This window comes from Lampetra planeri, chromosome 9 (assembly GCF_965212315.1).
Source record: "Lampetra planeri chromosome 9, kcLamPlan1.2.h2, whole genome shotgun sequence".
NCBI lineage: Eukaryota > Metazoa > Chordata > Hyperoartia > Petromyzontiformes > Petromyzontidae > Lampetra > Lampetra planeri.
The window spans coordinates 6,646,386-6,667,287 of NC_136115.1; the positions used below are offsets into that span (position 1 = coordinate 6,646,386).

The 20,902-nt window shown below is 44.2% G+C and overlaps 1 protein-coding gene across 1 annotated transcript in view; it reads left to right on the top strand.

Moving 5' to 3' along the window:
- Positions 1-583: 583 nt before the first annotated feature.
- Positions 584-20,902, top strand: part of FRAS1 (Fraser extracellular matrix complex subunit 1) — a 55,616-nt gene continuing 35,297 nt past the window's right edge. Inside the window, exons 1-12 of the mRNA XM_078597533.1 lie at positions 584-1,329; positions 8,728-8,887; positions 11,761-11,942; positions 12,721-12,843; positions 13,464-13,575; positions 15,157-15,294; positions 15,468-15,599; positions 16,789-16,917; positions 17,535-17,785; positions 17,890-18,041; positions 18,777-18,939; positions 20,308-20,440. Of these exons, the coding sequence (XP_078453659.1) occupies positions 1,267-1,329; positions 8,728-8,887; positions 11,761-11,942; positions 12,721-12,843; positions 13,464-13,575; positions 15,157-15,294; positions 15,468-15,599; positions 16,789-16,917; positions 17,535-17,785; positions 17,890-18,041; positions 18,777-18,939; positions 20,308-20,440 (1,738 nt within the window). The 5' untranslated portion in view covers positions 584-1,266. The remainder of the gene's footprint in view (positions 1,330-8,727; positions 8,888-11,760; positions 11,943-12,720; positions 12,844-13,463; positions 13,576-15,156; positions 15,295-15,467; positions 15,600-16,788; positions 16,918-17,534; positions 17,786-17,889; positions 18,042-18,776; positions 18,940-20,307; positions 20,441-20,902) is intronic.

Below are 20,902 nucleotides of genomic sequence, written 5' to 3' on the forward strand. Positions count from 1 at the left end.
AAGAAAGTTGTACATTAATCAGTCTCTATAAATCATAACCGTTTTGCAATACCAGGATATTTTCTTTTATAGAAACAGCCCAAGTGCTGGCTGGACAGAGCTGCCGCGTGCATGAAAGCAAGGGTGGAGTTGGGGTGGTGTGGAATCCTGAAGCGGTTGGGGGATGCGCTGGGGGGAGGGTTGGTGGGACAGCTCCCAGGGGGCAGTGGCAGCACCACCCAGGGGGGTCCAGGCAAAGCTGCCTCGCTTAGTGCCCTTCGGTGTCGCGTTACCGCGCCTCTGCCCTTTCACGATTGGCTGACGCCGACTTTGCGCGGGGGGGGGGGGGCGATAAGGGGGTGGGGTTTAGCAAGCGGGCTCCAATGATTGGCGCAGCTGTGGGCGGGGTTTGTAAAGTGTGCGGGTGGGGCGTGTCCCCTAGGCTTCATTGGAGGGTGGGGAGGTGCTGAAACGAATACTTTTGCTGAACTTGGCAGGAATCTGGTGCGGCTCAAGAGTAGGAGGAGGGAGGGAGGGAGGCATGGAGGGAGGGACAGAGGGCCGGGCCAGTGCACCACGGGCCCTGCCCACCCTCCCCCTTCGCTAACGCCGCCAGAGCGCAGTGCGCGCGTGCCCGCCTGCCACCGTTGACGAGAGAGAGAGATAGGGGGTGGTGCCACTTTTGCATCGCGTTGACCAAAGAGGGTCGCTACACGTTTCGTAAAGACAAAGCCCCGTTTTGTTGTTTGGGGCGGCTAAGCGAGGGAGTCCCCCGGGGGTAAAGCGATGGGTGGCTAATGTCCACAGCCTGGAATTATGCCGGTACCTGGAAGGAAGGCGACGAACAAAGGGGGCTGGACGAGACTTGACTCAAGAGGCTGCGGATTTCATCTCGTGTGACTTTGCTGATAGCTGCTGTTGCTACTCCTAAGCCAGCCGGTGTGGGATGAACATGCGGACAGATTTGAGCGACTTTCAATAGGCGGAGAAGAAAAACGCCGTCTGAACTCACTCCTTGTTGGGCAAAGGATTTCTCCGTGTCCACTTCGAGCCACGAAACGCTAGGCGATAACTTGAATGAAGACAAGGGGAAACCTGTTTCTGGCAGCCCCGGGGGCTATGAAACTCGAGTGGCCACGGAGAGCTGACAGATGTGCCGGATTTTCGTCCTGCGGATGTTAGCACCTGCCTAGAGACGAGCAGCCCCCCCCCCCCCGATAAGCCAGTCGTCTCTGCCTCTTGTGAAATTGTTACTTCTCCGAATTTTGCACTGGGAATTACAGAGCCATGCAGATGACACTCGTTTTGCTGTGGACACTTGCTGTGATCACTGGAGCTCAACCAAAAAAGGTATTGAATAATACGACTTGTATGATTTCTGCACAACTTCTTTTGGTTTACAGTTGATTTAGAGGAAAGCCATTGTTTAAGTTCGCATTGTTGTAAACTTTTTTTTTCTTAACAAAGCACTGTGGAAAAATACAACGTAAATAAATGGTCTAGAGGAGAAAAAATAGAAACAACTGCAGGACTTCAAGCTGCATGCCTTTTAAAGCGGATATAAATCTGTCAGGTTCAGGGCAAAAAATGTCGTAACTATTCATAAGATCTTGTAAGATGTGATTTAGGATAACGGTATCTTCAAAAATACCAGCAAGAAGTAAACTGTTATTTTTTTAAATTTTGCCAACTTAAAGCTGCCATTTGTATTTGTGATTTCAATCACTGCTTCGCAAACATTGGCTGATTAACATATATACTGTGTAGATTTTTAAAATGTAATTTAAGCACACTCTCAATATCTTCGCAGATGTATGGTATTGTTTTGAAGCTTCGTTCTCATGTTAAATGGTTAATGACAAGGGGCACAGGTTTAACTGAAAAAAATTATATTCCACTTTAGTCAGTGAGCCGATTTAAAATCTGTGTATTTTAAGACATTTTTTTAACGAAAGGACACTTCATTTCAGTGGGTGCTTTGTGATATGCGAAAGTAATATTTGTAATATTGTAGTTGTGGCCCACGTGTGTCTAGGTATTATATTAAGCACAGAAGTGACACTATCACGGGGGCTTCAGTGTTTTATCTCTAAGTTGTTAAGATTAACTCCTCTCCGTTTTCATCCAGCAATTTTTTTTACAAATAAGCAAAAATCTTTTTTCAAGAAGGGTGAATAATTAAGTCATATAATTACAAATTGAATTTGAGATTGTTGAATAATTAGATTTCAATTACTTTTAGTAATAAGTACAAAGAGTTGTAAAAGTTCTAAATGTGCGTTGTCATCGAAGATTATAATCTGTTTTCCTCATCCATTAACTAGACAAATGGAGTGATTTAGAGAAATTTAATTGATGAATGTACGTATGAAAATATGTTTAATTTATTTTAATAGCATCCGAAAAAGCTCAGTATGTTTGCTCAAGTCTCTGCAATTTCCCGTTGTCAAACAATCAAGGTTGTGATTGCCGCATCATTGAGCTGTTGATCTGAAGGGAGCAGCACATTTGACAGATAACTTAATCTGGGACTGCAGAGAGAGAAAGTAATGACACCACTTTTGTTGCTGCCAGTAGCTCTGGTTTATTGGTCACGTACCGAAACTATCGGCCACAAGGAACAGAGAGAGAGCAGCAATGATGATGAGCATCCACGTTGGTGAGTTTAGTGGAAATGGTGATATTGATATTGTTATTTGGAAATGTTCATCACGGTGTCAGGAAATTATTACAACAAGATTGTCTTTTGGCATCAGCACTGTTAATGTCTGATGATATTGTAAGACTAAACTATAGTTACATTGCCAAGTAGATGTGCATAACTAAACTATAGGTGCCTTGCCAAGTAGATAAAGATACAGCATTAGATATATTGGCTAGGGAGGAAAGCCCTACAATTAACATATACAATTGATCATGGGACCTCCTTTGCCAGTACAAAAATATAAGAATAGGGGGTTTCCCCTTTTTTCTGGCAACAAAACTGAAACCTTTTTACAAAAAATCATGTCTGCATTAACCACAATGCTTGTGGTCAGAATGCAAACAAAAAACATACTCTGATAATAAGTTTCAGTTTTGTTGCCAGAAAGGGGAAAAACCTATTCTTATATTTTGGTACTGGCAAAGGAGCTCTCATGATGTAGATGTCCACCTGAGCTCTCATTACTCTGATAGTACATTGTCTTTGTGCTGTACGCCTTTTAGCGTCCTCTGGTCTAGCACTTTTTGAGACGAGGCTCAAAAGAAAGCTGTCTCTGGTGTGGACCAATCAGTTTCAAGGACAATGCATATATTATCAGTTTATGTTTTTTGTTTGCATTCTGACCACAAGTATTGTGGTTAATGCAGACATGATTCCTCGTAAAACGGTTTAAGTTTTGTTGCCAGAAAAAAGTGGAAAAATCTATTCTTATATACAGTTTATTGTGCACACAAGCCAAATAAGCTTCAGGAATTTTCATTGCGCTAAAAATACGAAATGTTGTTTTTAATGCACATTTTCTACGCATGCAATTCTGATGCTATGCACACAGGTACAGTATTCATTAAAACCTTTCATTTTTTTTGAGAACCCAGAGAAGCAAACTAATTAAGCAGGCAATATCTTCATCATATATATGTATTCATCCACGTAAAATATAAAAGTATATTATACACTTCCAGTCAACCACAAGGCCTTCTGGGAGTGCACTATTTCAGCAGCATTGGTTAAATTCAAGATAATTCTGAAATTATGCACTCCCAGAAAACCTTGCAGTTGATGGGAAGTGTAAAAAATAAACTAATATTTGTTTACGTGGAGGGACATATATATTAAGTAGATAAATTTGTCAACTTATTTTTTACCACCCTGTATAGTCGCCCGCACTGCTCAGAAGCAGAGAACGTAATGTACGACAATCTATTTGGTGAGAAGTGTCTACAGGTTCGTTGCGAGAATAGTGCAATGATAGATGGAGAAGCTTGTTGTTTTCACTGCAGGAATGTTCACTGGAAAGCTTGCAGGTGTCAAGTCAAATCGGACACCCCTGACCCGTGCTATCATCACCTGCGCAGCCATGCTTTGCGCAATCATCATTAGAGTTGACTTAAAGCTTTCGTGACTGCAGGAATTCATACTCGTTGGGTCTTTCGGTATCTCCGTGACTTTACCTAAAGACCCAAAGAGCATCATTAGAGTGTTCCGTGCACTATGTGAGTTTGTTCATTGTCACCCCCGAATGGCAAACGTACTAAGTTGTCAAACAAAAAAGTCACTGAGTTTATCTTTTTGTTACATGCCTCGGCAGCATATATTTGTTATATGTTAACGTAATCCGATAATGTGATGCAAGTTAACACACTTTGTATTTACAAAAAATACTACGTAAGCTTGTGGTGACCTGAGAAGAAGTGTGGTTATGAAATATTTGAAAGACAGCTCCACTGAACTGTGTACAACTATCAGGCAATTCAATACAAATCAGGTTTTGTTGAGACAAAACGAAATTCAATACAGCAATGGGACTCGACACAATTGCCTACTCTAAAGCAATTGTTGTTGAGGTCTCATGACCACAAACGATCATATGATATGCCCCCTACTGGGCAAGGTGCATTGATTTTATTGTGCCATGCCTGTAATTCATCGTGAGGGTCCTGGACTCTAGATGAAGTTTCAAAACAATGGCATTCTGTAACAGGAGAAAGCGTTAAAGATAGGCCATCCAGGCCAAGGTTAGGCGGCCTTTGCCATGAACTCATTCTGCTTGTAGCCCTCCTGAATATGCATTGCAAATGCTCAGAATAACCTGAATATATCTAAACATACGTTATCTCACAACACCTGTAGCCCATGCAATATCCTCACTGCTCATGAGACCAAGATCATATTACTCTTGCCAGACATCTCAAGCTCTGATTTTCATTTCACCGCGGGCTTTCGATGAAGGCGCAGATCTCTAGCCTTTAGGTATCACCATCGGAATCTTGTTTTAAGTGCTTCTAGGCTAAGTCTCAAATATCCATTCTCTTTGGGATGCTCTCATTACAGTGCTATGTAAATGTCATTTGAGATATCAGTGCTTGGCTGGATGCTGACATGGTATAATAATTAACACACTGAACTTGCGATCCAGAGGCCACCGGTTTGATCCCTTGGCACGACATTTGAAACAAACCTGCCTCTGTCCACCCAGCGATATAATGGCTACATCACAGCGTGTGTCCATCGGCAGATTGCATTTGGTGGGATGAAGTGTGGGCACTCCCACCTCTTCCGTGGCCTCTATCGTGGAAGAGTGGGTAACAATGTCCTCAAGAGGAGCTAGAGGGTATGTTGGAGCTGTCGAGTAGAGGCCCTTCCACCAGCATTGGTGTGAGCAAGCAAATGCAGGGTTGCACCTTTACCTTTTGTACATATATGCTTAGTAAAACGTAATAAAATCTCTCGAACAAAAAAAATGAATAAAAACAATCACGAAGGTTAAAGTGAAAAGCCTGCAGAATTTTTTGCATTCGGTTTCATTCAGTGTCTGCCTGCATGAGTTATGTCTCTTCAGTGAGACCTGAGGGCACTCAGTGTTCAAATTATGGTGCAAATATTATGAGAAGAAACCGAGAACAACCCTTATATTTTTTGACTGTTAATCACACTCCTCTGAGCTTAGTTGTTGCAGGCAGTCAGTCATGTACCCCAGCTTTGGGTGCTGTGTTTCGTATTGGAAACTAGCAGGCCAAAATAAATCTGATAAGCATGGTAAATACCATACTGGATGGTAAATTCTGGCCCATTTATTATTTGCAACTGTGACTAAATCACCTGGTATTGCGTCAGATTTCAGAAGCTGAGCAGTTCTGAGTCTGTAGAGTGCTTGGATCGGTGACCGTTAACAAGTTGGTAAAGGCTGTGGGGCTGTGTGGCTGGCAGCAATAGGGCATTGCGGCAAAATACAATGTCATGCTGCACTTTTACTCCCCTGCATCTGCGCTCCTGCCGTTGATCACTCTACATTGGCCAGCATGGTGAAGTACGGTCAAATAAGCCCCAACGGATTGCACTGCTTGGGGAAGTCCTCATCCGGCAGTGGATTAACAAAGAGGCTGTACACAGTGGTGACTATTCTAGAAATGTGAACTTTATGTGACCTGATGTACATAGTGACCCCATGTTGGGTGAATAGAGCTCAGTCATTAATACTTCGGTTGATGTCTGAATGCAGGGGTCACATGTAATCAGATTTGCCGGATTTCTCAATTAAGAATCGTGGCAATTGCGTCACTCTGCATTTGGCTTATTCATTCTGATGAGGAGTGTGAAAAATTTAAGTGGAGGCATTTACATTTGTCATCATTTGACTTGGTGAAAACAATTAGCGTCGTGTTAATATTACATATCACAACCGAACTATGCATTTCCATTACACTGTTGAATACGTACGGTGCAAACCAAGTTCAAGATACATAATTTGTTAAATATAACCATATTTTTATAGAGCGTTTGGATCTTGATTGTTCAAGGCGTTGAAGTTGGGAGTTGCTTGACCATCCATCACCATGTTGGTCAGTGGAGGTTTGTGAAGGGGGGCCCAGACCAAGTAGCAGATCTCACTCACCACGAATGTTCGATGTGGCCACGATTCATAATTCAGGTTGCCGCGTTCGTCGTGCAGTGAGCAAACCTCGACATTTAAATAATAACAGGATTTTAAAAAAATATAAACGTGGTGTGAACCTGGACTCAACCCTAAATAATCCCACGTGCAGTGTGACACGCTTCGCAACCAATCTTGCTTGGACTTTGTTCACGTACAAATGTTATACGTGCGATATATTTTTTTTAAACACATGGACGCAATAAATCGCGTAAACACATAACCGAAACTCAATATGTCACAGATATATTTACGTAAGTCGAGGGTAACCAATTAAGGAGAAGGAATCATCTAAAAACTAACAACACGCAAATAGTGCTTTAATGTTGTACAGTGCAGTGCGAGAGCTGTCCCCAGGTACTTTCCAAAGAGCAGGACACAAAAATGCCGGTGGCTCACACGCTACGCTATATTGCTCTGAATGGTGCCTGCATTCCTGGGGTGGCTCGCAAGCCATCTGGGGGAGGGGGAGCTCTTGCCGTACAGCAGATATACAGCCGTTGTCTCAGCTGGAAATCGTGTGCTTTACATTAAAGAGCCGTGACAACAATTAAACCGGCTTGTCCCCCTCCCTGTTATTAATTGCCATTCGATATACGCCGACACGACTGATCATTGAAAATGCAGACGACTGATCATTGAAAATGCAGACAACTGATCGACGGGTGAAAGTTCCCCTTGTGATGTGAACAAAGCTGCCAACGTTTTTTTAAAGTGAGTGTTTTCCTGTAAATGACGCTCGAAAAGAAAGTGAAAAGTTGACATTCTTTTATATGCTACCTGCGGCATAAGGCTTTTGTTGAGAACTTGGACCGACCAACAATTTCGACACGCTTGATAAATCATACATCTAGACATGGGATTTGAGACCAATTTACTGTGTAATAACGAATTCCAGGGCTTCTGGCAGCAGTGTGTTGATCACGGCTATAATCATGATATTGAATCAGAAATCAATTTTGCTGATAAAAAATATACCTAGCGTGTCTCTTCAACGAACAGCTTTGTATTTGCAAATGGTAAGCTACTTGATATTGTAATTCTAATTAAGGTTTACTGAGATGCTCCTAACCATGTGTTCTTATGGCTCACAAGCAGGTATGTCTACCATATATATTTAAGGACAAATGCCTCTTCATTGCACTATATGTTTAACCCTTATTATTGTATCTATCAACCAACTTCCACACCATGGAGGTCATACACGAACAATACTGCATAGCAGCTTACCGTACAGTACCGCACTCTGTGGGAATTCCTCTACGATGCAGTGAGAGTCTCAAACCCACACTCTGCACCTGAGCAGTGCATGTCTGTACTGGCATCTGTATTCTTCAGTGGCGTCCATGCAGCCATTCAATGTCTCGGGGTACAAGGGGGGGGGGGGGGTCACCTAGGTGTTTGGGTGCTAAGACTCAGCGTGCAGTTTGGAATATTCTGAATCCAGCGTCCACTCGGCCTGTGGACGATTTGAGTAATGTAAACGCACTGTTTGTGGAATACATGTTTACTGGGTTGTGAATGCCAGTTAAACAGCAACCATTGAATATGTTGTCCTTCCCCGCACCTCTGCTTAGCACGTTTAGCTGTGTAGAGTGCGAAAGACGTTCAACATACATACTGTGTGATAAAGCCAGTTGCTGAAAATATGGTTCATATTTTTTTTTTCTGTATCAGTACTTTTGACAATACTTCATTGATGGGAAGGTCTGTGGTGTTAGATTTTGTTTGTGTGTCCATGATATAAATCACATTCCTCAGTGGTCAGTCAATAGACACTTCCCAGAATTGTTAGTACATAGCTATTAGAGTGTTACAAAAAAACCCACGTGTGAGTGACAGTTTGTTTTGACGGATCGTGTCCTAGCACATTGTTTAGTACTATTAGGCATAGTGGGAAAGGAGGCCCCAGAATGGGGTTCGTGCATTCATCTAGGATCAATCCACCTGTGTAACTTGTTTGCCCACTTCCCTCCCCTCCCCACTTCGCTCCACCCGACTTGGTTGACCACCCACCAACTCCCCTCCACTGGAGCTCTGCTTTCCCACTGTTTCCCTCCACACCTGCCACCCACCCTGACCACCGTGACCACGTCTCTCCCCCCTCTCTTAGGCTGGCGATGGCCCGGTGCTGCTCACCAACGCTCTCGTACACGTGCCGGAAGGCGGCATGTTTCAGATCACCAACATGCAGCTGCGGGCCGCTTCGGGTGACGCCAGCGATTCGGAGATCCTCTTCATGCTCACCCCGGAGCATGACAACCCTCCCTTCGGTAGTAGCTTCCTCACAGAGCGTGGACTGCTCATTTAACTGCTGTGCATGACCAACCAGTACACCCAGAGCGTGATTAAAGAGAGCCGACGTTTTTACTAAACTAAAAACGAAACTGCTTTTTATTTTATTCAGTAAAGCCCACTGAGCTATATAGCTCTTTTTCATGAGCGACCTGGCCACAAATGATAGCGCAATGAACAGATTACAAACCAATCCCACACCTTCCATTAGCACGGTTGGCTATGTACGGTGCTAAAGAAGTTCAACATACATACAACGAAATGGCTTATCGTGTGGACATTTATAGCAGCTAAATAGCATGTTTCTAAATGTGGAGGGATAAACATGAGGACCTGGAGAAAAATCCACACAACCCGAGGTAAACATGCAAACTCCAAATATACAGGCGCCAGGGTCGGGATTGAACCCACGATCTCCTGCGTACCAGGATAAGTTGTTGACATCTCGCCACCATTGGGAGATGTTACTACGACTATTACGTAGGTCTTCGCTGCGGTGTGTTTTATGGGTCGTACGGTACTACATGTTGTCCGGCAGAATGTCCGATGTTTCGGCTCACATCCAGGGAGCTTGTACAGGAACTGAATTGAGCAGGGCCTTTCTCCCTCGGTACCACGATTTATTCGGGTTCTTAAGAAGCTTCCTGGACATGGAGCAAAATGTTGGACATCATGGCGCACAACGCACAGTACAGCGCAAAAACAATTTGAAGAGCTGCTATGAATTTCAACTGCTGCAGTGTTGAGGCACATCATGCCAGCACAGCTGGGCATCCATTCAACAAATCATGCACGCATTCCTCGTTGTAAAATGTACTACACTGTACTGCACTTCTATTGTGAAACCCTCCTTTGTCAACTGGGTTAACTATTGTTACATATCAAGTCAATCAAAAATAACAATGGTTTAAATTGCGTAATTTATATATGCCATTCTCGTAACTTTTTTCCAAGGTAAATGTAAAACAGTTGACATGATGGACAGGTTTCTCCTGTAATAGAATGAATAAGAATGCACGGTCCTCTGAGCCGTTTGCTAACCTTGTTAGGTTTTGATTCGTGGTGTTTACCTCCCACACCCAGGCGTCACTTACAAACTGCTTTGTCAAATTTCTTCTATTTTATTTGTACATGTTTGCCGAGGTGTATTACCCTTTATTATTAAGCTGTGTGCCCATGTATGTATGTTGAACTTCTTTCGCACCATACGTAGCCCATCGTGCTAATCAGAGGTGCAGGAATAGTGCCCCTTGTATTTTTTATGGAAACATCTAGCTGTGGTTATGTTGTCAGCACAGAGCAGGGAAGCAAAAGCTGCTTTTGTCCTCTACCATGCTCCAACATTTGTGTGCTCCCCACCTCCATCAACCTGTATTGACCGGTGTGGTGAAGTATGGTCAAATAACTCACATGACCCTCACGGCACGGTGAGGCCCTCATTCAGCAGTGGATTGACAAAAGGGCTGCAAATAATCCTCTTTATATGTATAATATATATATATTTTATATATATATTATATATATAATAAATACCTAGCATTTAAGATTTCAGGCACAGCAGGGAGGTTATGAACTCCCGTAATTCATAACACATTTTTCGGAAATTTTAATTTGTGAAAAGATTTCAAAACACGCCTATGAGGGAAATTAGATAGGATTTTTGGCACAGTTTTAAGAGGTTAAAAATCATGCACGTACACTTACCAAATTACATTCAATTGGATTTTTAAAGGGCTTTAATTGAAACCACATTTGTAGTCGGTGCCTGGGTGTACGAAGCAGTGGTTCGTGCCATTCCAACAAACAAGCATTGCCTCTTATGCATGCAGTGCTCTGCGATTTAAATTCTGTTCCGTTCTCAACAAAGGGGAGGAAAAGTGCTGATCATGAGCTAAATTACAAACTTTTAACAAGTAAAATTAACGAAAAATGTATGTTTAAAAAAGCCTTACGTGGGAATTATTTGTGTGAACTAAAAAAAAACAGGGAATGAATCAAGTGCTAAAGTGCAGCGGTGTGTCTTTCAAAAGCAAACAGACCTATGCGGGATGGAAGTTTCATGCAGGAGCATATAGAAATGTCAACTTGGAGATGGTATGGAGCTTAACCATCATCATTAATACAATTCTAAACTTAATATGCTGAGTGGGACCCAATGGAGGATTTTATTTATAAAAAGGTGAAGTATGTTTATTCTATTTAATTGTCTTTGGGAGGGGCCTTTGGCACCATCTTGCCACTTTGGCCAGACGCCTCGGAAGGAGACGTACACACGGGGGTTCATCCGTTTCGTGCTTGCGGTTATGGAGATAAAGCAAAAATGACGGAGGAACAAACATTTTTCAGTACACCATGAGCAATGCTATAATCATGTACAGTGAAGAAGCCATCAATCAATAGTTGTCACCAGTGAGCAGCTAAAATCAACCAATCACACCATTAAACATTTGTATCTGCTGTCCTTCCTAGAAGGGTCATGCCCTCTAAAAAAAATCACACCTTCATTTGTTCCCCTGGCTTTCGGTGTATTGCACTTCAACATTAGGTTAAGTGTTCGCGTTAGGGCTCGGCTTAGTGTTATGGCTAGTGTTAGTGCTATTGTTATTGTTAGGGCTATCGCTAGGGTGAGTGTTGGTTATAAGTGGAAGGACATAACATTTTCCAGTGAATCAGTTTCTGTGCGATCACATGCTCACACCAATAAACTCTTGACGGAGCCAGTGTTCAGCAGAATATTGAACACTGAATCGCGTTTCCGAACGCCACTTGGAAGCGAGAGCGACACATTCGGCTGCACGCACGTTGGCACCATCGCCCCGTCCCCTGCAACCCCTCTCTTTGGTGGGCACAGGCGACGTGGTGCTGCTGGTGCCGATGCCGGCGGACGGCCCGTCGGACGGTTGGGAGCTGCTTCCCGATGGACGCGCAGCCACCCCCACTACGTCCTTCACGCAGCAGGACATCAACGAGGGCATCGTTTGGTACCGCAGCGCAGCCGGAACGCTCTCCCCACGGGACGCCTTCACTTTCACGGTTGGTCCCTCGCTCGCCCTCCCATCGCACCCATGCCGTTAAAGACCGGCGTATTGTCTGAGGGCCTGTCCGCCAGTAGCCCTCTGCATCTGAGTGACGCTCTTTGGTGCACTTCATCTAATCGGGTTCCGGCAGAATGTTTTTGGAAGACCATAGGGTAGCCATGTCCGAGGTACAGAAACCAGGGACATATTGTCTGAATAAGAAGGGAGAACTGTGGGTATTTGTCAAAAGCCAGGATTGGTAATGTTTAGTGTTCTGGGAAGTCTTACAGATTTCCCAGCACACCTACGTAAAAAAAGACTGATCCTGGAAAAACCAGGACAGGAGATAAAAAATTGGATCACGCATCAGGCCCAAAATATACTTTTATACTTTAAGATACAACTACTGTACAGTGTATGTTAATGTGTTCATTATAATAAATGTTGTATAACATAAAAAAACACAATGAACTGCATAGACAGTGGTGCACAGAGCAAATGACTTGCCACATTTATCATTAACACTGCTGACAATATGGGTATTGCTCTTTCTTCAAAGCAGCTGAAGGGCCAATGCCAGGGAAGTCTGCATGGTAGGTATATTTATCTGTCATAAGGCAGCGCTTATGCCGAATGTGGTCAGCTTTTTTATTTGCACTTGTAATAACGCATGTCCTGTGTACTGGGAGACCAAATTCATCATTAGGGCACATGGCAAATATTGTGGCGTTCGGGTGATATCAAAACATTTACGGAAACCCGACACTGAGAGCGAGATGGTTATACCCTGGCAGGTGACGGACGGAGCCAAGCCTCCCCACGTGCTGTCGGGCCAAGTTTTCCACGTTGGCATCATCCCTCAGCACGACTCACCCCCACAGCTCTCTCCCGGCGTGCCCTCCCCTCTCCGCATGCTGGTGAGGCGGGGATGCCAGCAGGAGACCACATCGGACCCGTCGCGCCGCACTCCTTTCTCTTGTTCCCCCCCACTTGCTGTGACATTTTTATTCAGCTGTTGACATCCACGTTTCACTACGCTGGTGACATGCAAGCACTTCTCCGCGTGTGTTTTATATCTCCTGAAGCGTTTTTGTTCCTTTTGTTAACTGTGTGCATGCGATTTTATTTTGCCTCAAATGATAATCGTGGTTATGATGTTGTCATTGTTGTTGGCGTGTAACTTCCCACTGCAGGCCAAAGACCCCTTTCTTTTCTTGTCCAGTCGTGGCCTCTGAACCCTCTGATGCCATCTCTGATTTCATCTCTCGTCATCTCGCCATCTCTTCCCCTGACTTCCTCTGCTTGTTTTGCCTTCTCTCAGTCTACATTTTGTAGTTCATTTTGTCTCTCATCTCTCATGCGGCTAGGATGTAATACAGTAAATAATGACCAACTTTAGTCATTTAATGTAAAAATATCTTCATTGGAGACATGCCATTTAAGGTTTTTACATTTATTATTTTATAAATTCAAACGACTGTTGTAACATCCTGTAAATATTTGCTCGTTAAAATGGTTTGTTTGCTTCCTCCCTTAGGCAGCGAAAGACCAAATCACTGTCATTCAGTCAAACTACCTCTCCTTTGTGGATAACTCTGGCAGTGAATACCTGCTGTACAACGTAACCCAGCTCATCCCACCTGAGTATGGTAAGCCTCAAGTGCAGGGGACACTAAGCCGGCAGTATTTACCTCGAAGCTGCTGATGTGCCAGGCGTGTCATCACGATGTAAACTGCAGCTTTTTGTTAACCCGCTAGAGTGTAATGCATACCTTGGTTTTTGAGAAGCACGACTTTTGCACGTACATCTGCAGTCCTTTTGTCAATCGACTGCTTGGTGAGGGCCTCCCCACGTCACGTGGGTCGAGGTGGTTATTTGACTATACTTCACTATGCTGGTCAGTGTGGGTTAATGAGGTATGTATGTTGAACTTCTTTTGCACCGTATGTAGCCAAATGCCAATCGGAGGTGCGGGGACAGACAACAAACTAAACACACAAAGCAGTTCTAAAGAAATTTGTTTTCAATCGGCGTGTGTGAAGTGCGGAGCATATACGTGGGGGCGTACAAGTACAGCACAACAATGGATTTAACATCCACTGCTTTCTATTGACCACCACGTAGCACATACCCACAGCCTCCTGTGACAACCTGGTGTGCATTGTGATCTAATGAGATCAGAGATCTGATGATATTGGCATAACTTGGTGACTTAGTCCAATGAATCGTTTACATTAAGGAATAATATAACCTTGAATTACATGCTGATATATATGCATATATAAAGCTGGCTACTAAATGGTAGGGAAACGATTTCACAAATACACAACAGTTTTACTCATGTGCTGAACTGATCTCATGATTACTTTCCATGTCCTCTTAAATGCATTTGAAATGACATTCAAGCTCAAAATGCTACTGTGATACTTGCGATGGCAGCATAATTATGGTTTAGAAGGAGACTACACTACTTTGCCTTAGGCTTGCAGCTATCTTAGGATTTACTGAATATTTCTTTGGTTCGCAAGGTCAACCTCAAGAATTCGTAAAGAACAAAATGAGAAATCTCTGAAGAGATGTAATTATGATAAGGAGAAGGGTATTTTTTTTGTTATACTTTTTTTTCAAACATGCCACATTTTAAAATTTTCTATTTATTTCATAGCAGTGTCACACTCTGTGAATGTTGTATTCTAGTAAAAGCACTGCATAGAGACACACACAAACTTACATTATTCACATCACCAGCTAAGTTTTTAATGAGACATTTTACTCTTTCAAAGGGAAGAAGGTACAGCCATGAAATTCCTTTCTCAAGCAACTGCTGGCAGAAGGGCCCCCACTAGAGAGAGTTCTAGACAGCCCCTCTGGACCGTATTTTGGCCTAATCTTACACACCGGCCTCATATCTCAGAAGAGGAAGGTGTACCCACAGTTGACCCCACTTCACAAGACCTGCCAATTGACTAATTATGGTGTACTCATTTACACAGAGACTGGGAAAGATTTTATAAATATTCCCATTGTTTCCACTCCAACGCCGGGAGATCTAACTGGTAACGTCTGCATTCCAAGTCTAGTGTGTCTAACATTACACTACGGTAGCTTCCTTTTACCCTTATAATAATGCATTTTTAGATGTTATTGCCATAAGGGCATATCTGCGAAGCAAAGCGAGCGGGCGGTGTGAAATGCTGCGAGTTAATCCTGTGGCTGTGTGGGCACGCAGGGGCGCTGGAACATGCAGACAGGCCGGGCCACTCCGTCACGCTCTTCACGCAGGCCGACGTCGACATGGGAAAGATTGTGTACCGCCCTGGGAATGCACGGACCGTCCCAGGGCCCGCCACAGCCTTCCGCTTCACCGGTGAGACAAGCAGGGCCTTTCTGAGATTGCATCAGTGTGACCTGCTACAGCATCAAGTGGCAGTGCTGCATTTAATACATTGCTTGGGTTGCAACAAATGTCGATTATTATAGTGTCATGACACTCTGCGTGTTCGGTTGTGTCTGTGCTGTGCCCCATTTTCTGTGCTACAGTGTCTGACGGTGCTAACACCTCCCCGGAAACCGAGTTCACCTTACAGCTCTACACTCCCAGCAAGCTACCGCCAGTGTTCCAGCAGGCCAGCCCCGCCATCCACCTCTCACAGGGCGGCACAGCACCTATTGGTAAGCACCGCAAGTCTAAATGTCGCCTGTTGGTGAGGATTTGTATGAGCACTTGGTCCGTATCGCGTTGACGTATGGGGCTCCATGAACTAATGTTTTGCACTCGATGACAATAATGTGATAATGCAAATTATTTTACTCAGGAAAGCCTCACTGAATCTCCAAGCTGCTATTTCAGAGGGGGTCCTAAATTGGAAAGATTGGCCAAAACGATTAAGATGTGTTTGGTATGTGGGAGGGAACCAGAGTACTCAGAGAAAACCCATGCATATTGTGAGGGGCAACACTTGGTCATCTTGCTTTCTCTTGGCCTCCTTGCACTCTCACTCCTACAACAGCTGATAAGCCCTGGTGGTCACCCATCCAGGTCCTAACTGAGCTCACACCTGCTGAATTTCGGAGATCTGACATTGGTGTACAACTGGATGATACGTTGATTTATATGTGTGCTGTAAATGGATTTCAATTTAAGCTCTGTTAAAAGTGGTAAAGGGAACATACTGTTGATAATAATAGTGACCATGAATCTAACACCTATTTCACAGCAGAGAGCACATTTGATTTAAATGGAATAAAATAATTATGTGGCTGGGTTTAGCTTAGAGATATCTCAAGAGGTTGTGTTCATATTTGCGTGTGTTGAGCGATTTCACGCGAGAACCAGGATTTAAACTTGTCAATCCACTGCTGGATGCTTGGCCACACCTCGTCACACTGGTCAATGTGGGCTAAGGATGAGGTACGCAGGACTGGTTCAGATATCACTCCCCACCGATGCTTTCCATGGCTGGGAATTTAACTCACGCCATCCAACCGTGCTAATCGGACGGAGGTGCGGGGGAAGAATAACAAACTGAACACAAAAAGCAGTTCTAAAGGAATGAGTTTTCAATCTAGATTTAAATATCCATAGCTTCATTGGCTTCCTAGTAAAGGAAGAAGGAGCTTTTCAGATGACCGTAGAAAATGCGCTAACCACTGCACCACCAGCTTAAACGACTACAGTGAGTGACTGCTGTGTTGCAGTGTTAAAGCAACACCTCCAGTGTGAAAGTGACAATCGCACATTACGTTGGTGCCTATATTTTCTTCTTGTGCTGTGCTGCCAATAACCAGTTCCCCTCTGATGGAACATTCCCTAGGCTACTCTGACCTATACATGGCATCTTTGTCTTTATGTTTATGCTAGGCTTGGAGCAGCTGTCTGCAGATGATGCTGACTCGGGTCCGGAGGAGCTTCTCTTCGCCATTCTCGAGGCACCGAGCCACGGACTTCTGACTAAATACACAGCTGGCAGGCATCTAACCCTGGCTTCAGGCAAGCGCTCGGGGCAGTCCATACATGGCCACGTGCCCCACAGTTATTCGACATAGCGGCTTGAAAAGGGACCCCTGTATTTATGGAGCCACGTTGTAGTTTTGTTGATAAATTTGCCTTTATTTTAACTACGTAAGAGCCCATAGATGTAGTTTCCCTCATGAGGGAGGTCTGAGGTAAATAACAACATGGAAAACACTTTGTCCGCAAAAAAACAACAATTTGTGAAAATCAAGAGCAGAAAGCAGTTCTATCTATTCTTCCGAAAACATGTGTATGTTCGTATTATATAAATAGTTAGCACATGTACTGTCTTTTTGCCCATTTACTGCTGAATGAGGGCGACCCAAAGCCGTGCTGGGATTAATTGACCATACTTCACCACTCTGGCCAGTGCGGGTTGATGAAGGACGGAAGCGCGGATGTGGTAGTATAGTACAGTGAATAGATTTTTGCTGAACTTCACCTCCCTGCCAACCACACAGGCTTCACCACGCAGGCGACACAGCAACCTGTTATCTATATATGGTGTAGCTGGGTAAATATTCGAAAGTAACTTTCGTTTTGTGCGTCTGTTATTTTGTTGCTGCCGTTGTTTGTTTGGTTTATTTCTCCAGGCGACGTATTTACCCACGACGACCTCGCGAGGAGCGCCCTGCACTACGTGCACGATGGGACGGGCGCGAGCGGCGACGACGCCGCCTCGTTCAGCGTTTCCGACGGCGTTGCCACGGCGACTGTCGCAGTGACTGTGGTCGTCGCGCCAACCGATGGCCAAGGACCACGGCAGGCCCCCGGAACACAGCTGTCGATCACGCTGCCCGAAAAAGGCACCGCGACCATCACTGCGGCGGAGCTGGCTTACTCCGTACGTCGTGGCTTAAAATGTCGTCTTTGGAAGCTCGAGAGACGCGCGCTTGAACGCAGATTCCGAACGTTACCTGACGCAATTTTCAATTTCTTTAAACGCAGGCGGGCGACTCTCCAGCAGGCCAGGTGCGCTTCATGCTCACGTCGGTGCCCATGTACGGGCTGCTGGTGATCAGCGCAGCCCCCGGTGTGGAGCACGAGCTCTCAGACTTCTCCATCTTCTCCATGGAAGACATCAACGGCAACAGAATCAAGCAAGTTGTGTGCAGCCCGTTGTCAAATAAGTCAAATGCTGGATGTGGCTGTGCTGTTTATAAGGAAAAATAGACGCACAAAAGATGTTCCCGATTTTCGGGATATATCTGTACAAACCTACAGAACGGGCTTAGATACTGAATTTTTTCTGACTCTCCAAAGAATATTTGTTTTGAATTGATCTGAAAATATCACGTGGAAGGAAGTGATGTCACTTCTCTGGCGTCAGGTCTCTGTGTTTCCTGCCAATAGTGGTGTCACGTGCAGCTTTTGTTTTCACAAAAGTTGTGTCTAAGCCCGTTTTTTTAAATCTAGTAATGTTAATTAAATTATATAATGTAAATTCATTTGAAAATCCAAAAAATATCCAACATTATCCAAAAATATAGAAAATGTTAGTGTTTGTAATTTGACACTCATCCATAATATGCACCATATGTATGTGTAATATATAGTTCTCACAATACGATTGGCAAATATGCATCTGCCATCACCATCACACAGTGGGTTGTTTCTCCAGCTTGGTATAATAACAGTAGAAAAGTAGATGACATAAAATGACTCTGGAATTCTAAATCAAAAATTGACGTACTTATTCTGTCGTATAGAAATAGCAACATTTGAAGCTACTACTCATGCAGTATTTGAACAAATAAATACAACGTTTACATTGACACTCACATGCTTGGTTCTACATTGTTCTTACGTGTCTTCGTGTTTTTCATTAATTCCAGGTACAAGACTGACTTTGACCTGGGAGGGGATCCCATCACAGACCTGTTTTACTTCTCAGTGACAGACGGGCAGGGAAATCGGCTTGAGAATCAGATCTTCACACTCACCATCACCCCTGGAGGAAACCAGCCGCCCAGCTTGACACTCACACCCTCGCTCAAGGTACACAAAACCATATCCCCGCCCTGCCTAGGCTGTTCCATCATCCGCACTGCTCTCGTCTTGTCTACAGGTTTGCCCCTGTTCCACAGGGGATTACTTTTACGTTAGGAATTAAGCAAGCAAGCGCCGTTTAAATGATAGCATTCATATTAACCTGGAAGACTTGCGTAAAATACGTTCGGTGATTATTTTTTTCTTCTTCCATTATCGTAATAATTCACACCGCTTGTCAATCCACTGCTGGGTCAAGGCCACCCCACGTCGTGTTGGTCAGTGCGAGTTGGTGAAGCCAAGGACCGGTTCAGATGTCACACACCACTGGAGTTGCCCATGGCTGGGAACAGTGCAGTGTGCTGCAGTGCTTTAAATGACAAAGTAAGGTCAAATGTCACTTGATGGTGTTTTATGCAAGTGACCTTTAAGTTTATACACCTGTCGTGACTGACTCGGCGACACTAAGAGTTGGAGGCACTCTGTTTATTAACACGGCCTTACGAGTTAACACTTCGAATAATTATTCTATAGCCGACTACGGTTCCCAGTCAGGACAGTTGGTAGACTGCCTGACTGGCGACGCCGAGATGGTGAAGACAGAGATGATGAGAGAAGAATGGCGAAGACTCCAGCAGCACGACAGGATCCCACTCCAAACGACAGCCCCGAGGTCCCCTCCCGGGGCCCCTCTTATACTGTCAGCATGGCCTGGCTCTGCCCCTGGCCACGCCCCCTTTCTAGAACCTACCCGTAGGTTCCTGGTGTGTCCCTTCCGTGACCTTTCTCCTAGATCCCCCTCTGGTCTATCACGTGGCCTGCTGCTGTCAGGGCTGCTGTAAGCTGCAGATCCCCTTCTCCACCAGCAGCCAGCGCTATGCTGCTACATAGCTAATTCTATGTCACTACACACCTATTCTCAAGATATAACTTAAATTTTACATTTTAGCTAAAATATGACACTTCCTACAACATGGTGCCCCATAGTATCAAGTTAAAGTTCATATATACATATTTCCATTCACATGTGTACATTTTAATGAGGTGCATTTTGCATTCATTTTTTACACTCATTACCTCGTATATTACGGGTGTATCTCTTTTTCCAGTCATATTTACAAACTTTTCATAGTTAATCCACTGTGTGTGGCTTTTATCAAATTAACAGCACAGTACGTTGATGAGTATCCTTCTTTCTGACTGCTCAAGAGGATTGCCTTTTTATCTTTTTATTCCCAAAGTTATTCCAGTCGTGCTATTAGGATCGTGACGAACTTGAACTTAGGGTTTTGTGCGGTGCTGGCTCGGTGCTCTCTGGCCTCTTCATCAGCATGACCACCTCGGGGACGGCTGTTGTTCTTGAATGTGTGACTGCAGGTAGATGAAGGAGGCAAAGTCATGATTTCTTCCAATGACATCATGGCAACAGATGCCGACACTCCCAAGCAGGAATTGGTGGTGAAGATCACTGATGCTCCGAAACTTGGCTATATCGTAAACACCAAATCTGGTATGCCCCGCACACAGTGTTCTGAAGGGTATAAACTGATGTGTGTGGCTTTAAGTGTTCATAATAGAGCATTTGTGAAGACAAGGTTTTATCGGCAATGTGTCCAGGTCTGTCCATCCAAAGTGTGAAGCTTCATTAATGTTGGGAGTACAATAACCACGGTTCGGGAGTGCTCGAGTGACGTCACTCCAGTGACATCGCCTTAGAATTTACTCAGGTGATGCCACAGTGCATTTACTCGATCCCTATTTTTCTCATGAACAAAGCTTCTAAGCCACACAGTCTAGTAGTATGTCAACAAGATGACAGCATTTTTTTTTCTAGGTTGCGTCTTAAATTGCTTCACTAGTGCCGTGTGTTGCTGGCTGGTGTTTTGGGGCATTTGAGGCTGGTGTTCAACAGCCCTGTTTAAAAATAAAAAATAAACTATTTTGTGGGTGTTTGCTGCCAGGGTACATTACT